Raw genomic sequence first — 6,000 nt, forward strand, 5'->3', positions numbered from 1 at the left:
TGGGGGCCCCGGCCCCTCCTGCAGACAGCACATGGCCCACCCCTGCCACAGCCACAGCCCAGCTCCACCAGCACCAAGCCAGTCCTCCCTTGAGCAGGCTCCTCCAGGACTGCTGGGCAGTGGGTCTCCAGGGCCAGCAGGCCATCATCCTCCACCCCTGCCCCCAGCTGTCCCATAGCCTCAACCTCCCATCCCCCCAGGAGCCCAGACTGCCAACTGCTAATACTCTGTCATCCGATCCTGGCTCCACCCAAAATTCTCTGCCCAGCCACCCTTCTGAGGCCCAAAAATGGGCACAGTCATTTATAGAGGGTCCTACAAGCCAAATGCAATGGGAAGGTGACCTCATAGCACCCCCAGGCCTGGGCTCCAGGCACGCACTCTGCAACCCAGGCACTCTGGGGGGGTGGGGGGGGAGCGGGTGGCTGGGCACCTGGAGACAAGCATCAAGGGAGGCTGGCTAGCAGACACTGGTGACCCTTCCAGTGTAGAGCCATGCCCTCCTGGGGCCCATAAAGCAAGTGAGTGCCTGGCCCGACCCAGGACTGGCATCGGCATACAACCGGGTAGGATTTGCGAAAGAGAGGGAACTCAAGGTACCACCTACAGGCCTGGGCCTGGGTGATGCCATCAAGTCCCCCCACCCACCCACCCAATCCCTGTTTGTTCTGAATGGTCTTGAGTACATGCACAGCCACATGAATTCCCTCTGGAGCAGCAAAGTCCGTGTGGAGGCAGACAGGCAGCTGGACAGGTCTGGCAGAACCATGGCACCAGCCCTTAAGCTGGGAAAAGTGGCCTCCTTCCCTTGACCACCAATTCCTGGCGGATGGTGTGGGGGAAACTAGAGAGGAGAGGAGGAGAGCAGGTGGGAGAGGCCTTTGGGGATGTTATGGAGGCCTCCACCAGAGCCCTGCCTGTCCTTGGCCAGGAAACTGCCTCCCAGTGCTTTAGACCAGCTGTAGGCCCCATTAGGCACTGACTTGAACCAGAGCGGGTGTGAGACCTCAGACAACGCACACTCATCCTGAACTCCATCTAAGGGGCACATTCCAGGCTGTGACCCACCCACCACAGGAGTGCACTGGGGCTGGCTGATCTGGGCTGAAGGTGGAAGGAAGACCGAGTTTAGGCTCTCCTTCAGGTAGCTCTGGCTTCCGGGCAGAGGGTCTCCTAATCCACGTCCATCCAGGGGGCTAAGGGCAGAGGCAGTAGCAGCAGCAAGCACTGAGCAAGCCCAAGCCCAGGGAGCTTGGCTAGGTGGGACCAGCTTGAGCCACATCGGGCTCCAGAGCTCACCAGCTGCCGCCCCTCTGCCACGGAGGAACAGGGTCTGAAGAGGGGGCAGGACGGCAGCTCAGCGGGGGCAGCAATGACTCGCTTGCTTCCAGGGAAGGGATATGGCCTGAGCCTAGAGGTCCTGAAACTACTGCTGCAGAGACCAAGCAGCCAGAGCAAAGGGAACAAGACAAACGCCAAGGGAGTCAGGGCGGCAGGACCCTGGGGGGCGGGGGAGGGGGGAGGAGGTGGGAGGGGGAACTGGTCTCCGCGACCCCGCGGCTTCCCATTCATCTTCCTCCAGCTCTGGAGCAGGAAACAGGCTCAGGCCGAGGGCAGCCCCCGGGGCCGCCGGCTCCAGGCACCTCCAAGGATTTACCCAGTCACGGGAGAGAGCGAGAAGGAGGGAGGAGGAAGCAAGGGCAGCGGCCTCTGCCTCTCCCCCCCAAACAAACCCCCAACTAGCCGGCGGCTCGGCTCGCTCCCTGCCCCCCAGCCAGCTATCGGGGGTTCTAAGCCTCCTCCCGCCAGCCGGGGTGGGGGCGGGGGCGAGGGGAGGGCCCGGGCAGCTGGGCCACGCCAGATCCGGCGGAGGTCCGCGCTCCCCTCCCCTCGGAGCACGCCCACCGGCCTCCCGGAGCCCGGGAAGAGGCGAGAGCAAGAGCAAGCCGGACTCCCAGGAAGGCGCCCGGGAAGCTCCAGCAGCGCACCCCCACCCCCCCCCCACCACCACCCACTTTTCCTCCATCACGTGGCTGCATCCTTGGGGAGCCCGCAGGTCTCAGCTGCAAAAGTCATTGTTTATGAACAGCCACCACCGGCCGGGCCAGGGTGCTGGAGATGGGGGGCGCGGAGAGAGGGGGCGGCCTGCCGGGCCCCGAGCCCACCCGGCCTCGCGGACGGTGGTCCGGGCGGCCGGCTGGGGAGGGGGGATTCAGGAGGGGAGCCCCCTGGGCCGGCGCACAGATTCTGCAATCTCAGATCTCAGAGTCGGAGTCGGCGGGGGAAGTGGCGTCAGCAGCAGGCGTGATCCAATTCCATAAACCTAAGGTGGCCCCGGCTGGAAAGCAGAGTGGGCGCGGACCCCCGCCCCCCACCCAGCATTTGCAGCGGGGTCCCAGGGGACCACGGGGAGCGAGGACTCCATTCTCCCCCAATCCCACCCCCCCCCACACACACACACATACTGCGCCTCCGACCCCAGGTCGAGTTTCCTGCGGCGCCCTCCACGCCCCCAGCAGCTGGTCGTGCCTTGTCGCCAGCAGCTCCCCCATGCCGACCCCCCCAGCCCCCACCCCACCCCCGGCTCCCGCAGCCCGAGCGCCACCTCCCCCCACCCCTCCCCGGCCTCGGGAGCCCCAGCTAGGGTCAGGGCACCTCCCCGGAGGGCGAGCGGGGCTCAGCTCCCGGGGGCCAGGCCGCGGGGACCGCTCGGGAAAAAAAGAAAAAGGGAAACCCGATGCCTCCTTGGACCCCCAGGGACAGCGGGAGCGAAGGGTGGGATGGAGAAGGACCTGAGGGCGCAGGAGGAGCCGGGGGACCCCAGGAGCGCGCCGGCTACCCGGGGGTTCCCGGGGCAGAGCGGGCCCCAGGGGACCCGGCGCCGGCTCCTTCCCTGCGGCGCCCGCCCGGCCTTGCGTCGTCCGCGTGGGCCCGCAGGGCTGGGCGGCCGCTGTCCCAACCCCCCCGGTCCTCGGCCTCCGGAGCCAGGTTAGCCCGACCTCGCGCCCCCAGCAGCGCCCGGAGCGAAGTGGGGCCGCCACGGCCCGGGAGGTTACGGAGACGCGCGGGCGGCGGGGGGCTTGGCAGCGTGGGGGAGAGGACAGCTGCTCCCTCTCCGGCCCCCGCCTGGAGCACTCGGGCAGGAGGGGGCGCCTGCAGCTCCGGGGCGCGCAGCCTTGGGGGGACCCTCGAAAGCGGCAGGCCGTCCGGAGGTGACAGCGCCCGATCCGGAGGGAAGCCCCCCTGCCGGGGAAGAGTGCGAGATCTGGGGGAGAGAAGGGGGGCAGGTGGTCCGGACGGGGCGGCGGCCGGAGCTGGAGCTCGCTCACCTTCTCCTGGGCGCGCGTGAGCTTCTTCTGCACGTTGCTGGCGATCTTCCCCGCCGTCACCCCCTTGCTGCCCATCTCAGCCATCGCGACTCAGGCTCGCCCCGCGGCGAGCGCGGATCTCGGTCCCGGCCCTCGGCCCCCACGGCCCGGCTCCCCGCGCCACGCCGCGCAGCAGACAGCCCGGCCGACTGGCGGAGGCGGAGCGTGCGCCCGGCGAGCGAGCGAGCAATCGAGCGAGCCAGCGACGCGGGGACCGAGGGAGGGCCCGGCGGCAGGCGGGGGAGCGCCGAGGGGCCGGGCTTCGGACGGTCAGCGCCCCCCGCCCGCCCCCTCCGGACCAGATCCGGCCTTTTAAAGGGACACCCCGGGCGCCGGAACCGCCAGCGGGCGCCGAGGGAGCCGCGCGCGCGCGCGCGCGCCCAGGTGCCGGGGGCTGCGGCGAGCGGGACTCCCTGGACGCTCCAGTGACACCGCCCAGGGGCGGGACTAAAGCGGCGATCCCGAGGCCCGGGCTGTAGGGGGTGGGGGAGAGAGGACTGCTCTCCCTGGCGGTGGCCTCCCGCAGCCTGGTGAACGGGCCCGAAAATGAAGAGTGCTTGCGTAAAAAACCAGAGCTAAAGTGCAGCGGCCATCCGGGTGCGCCCCTGGAATCGAGGAACCCGGCTGGGAAGGTGCGGTGAGCGCCGCCTCTTCCTCCGGCGCTGACCTCCTGCTGGACACTGGGCGCCCCCCACCCCCTCCTGCAGTATAGACTCACCGGTCTCACCACCTGCGTGCGCTGATCACCGCGGGGCCGTCTTCTCTCTGCCCCGCTGCTAGCCGGTGCTCACCAAGCACTCAGTTTTCCATCTTGTTGTTAATTATTATTATTACAATAACCTAACATTACTGAGCGCTTACTGACCTGGCTTACTGACCCTGGCTAAGTGCGTCCCGGGGCATGATCGTTCTCTGATTCCTCCATGGCCCACTAAGGTAAACGCTGTTTATCCCCAATTTCACAAATGAAGCACCGCACCGAGAGTCCCACGGACCAGACCCCTGCCTGCGCCTAGGCTAGAAAGATGATGCGTGATCATCTTTCTCGCCTAGGGATCGCTAGCTGCCTTGTCGACAGATCAATGACACTTCTGCTCAATAAATATGTATTGAGTCTACGGATCCCACCTCCCGCCCTCACCGAAGTCAGAGCAGAAAGCGTGAAAGCTGCTGCAACACTTGGCTGCCCTGGAAGATTTCTGGGGACTGGGCTGGTGAGAAGGGAGAGAGGAGCCCTGGAAGGAGGCCTCAGAGGTGTGATGCCTGGGCCGTGTCCCTGGGAAACTTCTCGAGGTCACTTGCAGATTGGAGCCAAACTCCACAGACAGGGAAACTGAGACCCAGGAATCAATAATTCAGCCTCATTCACACAGCCAGTTCTCTTCCCTTGGTCTGGAAGACCCTCCTGAATGCGTTTTCTGGCTCTTACTGTAGTCGCTCAGGATTTACACACCCCGATCATAATCAGACCCCAGACCTGGCCTATTCTTCCTATTTTGCCATTAGAGAGGCTGAAGGTGATACGAGATAGCTTTGGTCTAGAGGCAAGATTTGAACTGATACAAACTACCTTTCAGAAAAAGCACCTTTCATTAATGGATACCATTTGGTCAAAATTATTCTCAACTTTTCCACAATCATTGGATTACAAAAGCATGTCGAAGCAGCAAAGTCTGTGTAAATGACTTTCCTACTAAAGCTCAACATGTCTCTGTCCTCTTGATTTAATACTTGACCTCGGACTAATCATTCTCTAAGACTCCTCCAAGGGAAAAGAAGACTGTTCACCTGTCAAATCTTGTTCCAAACAGCCACTGGCAAGAAACGGGGCATTCTGTTTCTCTGGACTTCTGTGCTTCACAGTATCACATAACAACAAAATTGGAGAAAACTCCCTAGGTTATCTGTAGGACAGTCAGCCTGATGACATCACTACCAGGGAATCTATTAGGGGATCATTTGAAATAGCCATTACAAAGATCATGTAGCAACATGAAACAATGCAGATATTATTATGGTAGAAAAGAAAAGACAGGAAATTGTGTGCTATCCCTGCAACACATTAGAATAAATGCAAATATTGATGACCAAAGCCTCGAAAGAGCCATGCATAAAGCAATAGATGTGTTAAAGTACATGCAGTATGAGGAACCAGAACGATAGTACAGCAGGTAGGGTGGGTATTAGCCTTGCACGAATTGGACCTAGGTGAGAACCGCGGCATCTCATGGTCCCCCAAGCACCACCCGGAGCCATTGCTGAGTGCAAAGTCAGGAGTAATCCCAGAATGATGCTGGATGAGCAAAAAAATTTAAAAAGCAGTATGACTATTTTCCCCCCTTAGTTTCCTACATAGTTCATAAAGTGGTTTATTACCTTCATAATTAAAAACATACACAACTCTATCTTTAATGAAGATAGCTCTTATCTGCTGTATAACTCAAAAAGACTTACCAAGCACAAAAACCTTAAAGGATATACTGAAATTTTAAGATGCTAATTTGATGATACACTCAGTTCCTGGGAGAGAACAAGGCAGAGTCTCCTACCCTGTGCCTGACTGTCTCCACCAGGGCCCAACAGCTGAAGACCACCGGGGCCCAACCAAGGCCATGCTGGGACCACTCTCCAC

General features: G+C 61.5%; 1 protein-coding gene across 10 annotated transcripts in view; it reads right to left on the minus strand.

Annotated features, from left to right (window-relative positions):
* The window catches only part of BIN1 (bridging integrator 1), a 58,935-nt gene extending 55,474 nt beyond the window's left edge, over positions 1 to 3,461 (minus strand). For all 10 annotated transcript variants that reach the window (XM_056110280.1, XM_056110279.1, XM_056110272.1 and 7 more), the window contains exon 1: positions 3,330 to 3,461. In XM_056110280.1, coding sequence (XP_055966255.1) covers positions 3,330 to 3,413 — 84 coding nt within the window. In that variant the 5' untranslated portion in view covers positions 3,414 to 3,461. The remainder of the gene's footprint in view (positions 1 to 3,329) is intronic.
* Between the last annotated feature and the right edge of the window lie 2,539 nt (positions 3,462 to 6,000).

The sequence above is a fragment of the Sorex fumeus genome, unplaced genomic scaffold (genome assembly GCF_029834395.1).
Source record: "Sorex fumeus unplaced genomic scaffold, SorFum_2.1 ptg000009l, whole genome shotgun sequence".
Lineage (NCBI taxonomy): Eukaryota > Metazoa > Chordata > Mammalia > Eulipotyphla > Soricidae > Sorex > Sorex fumeus.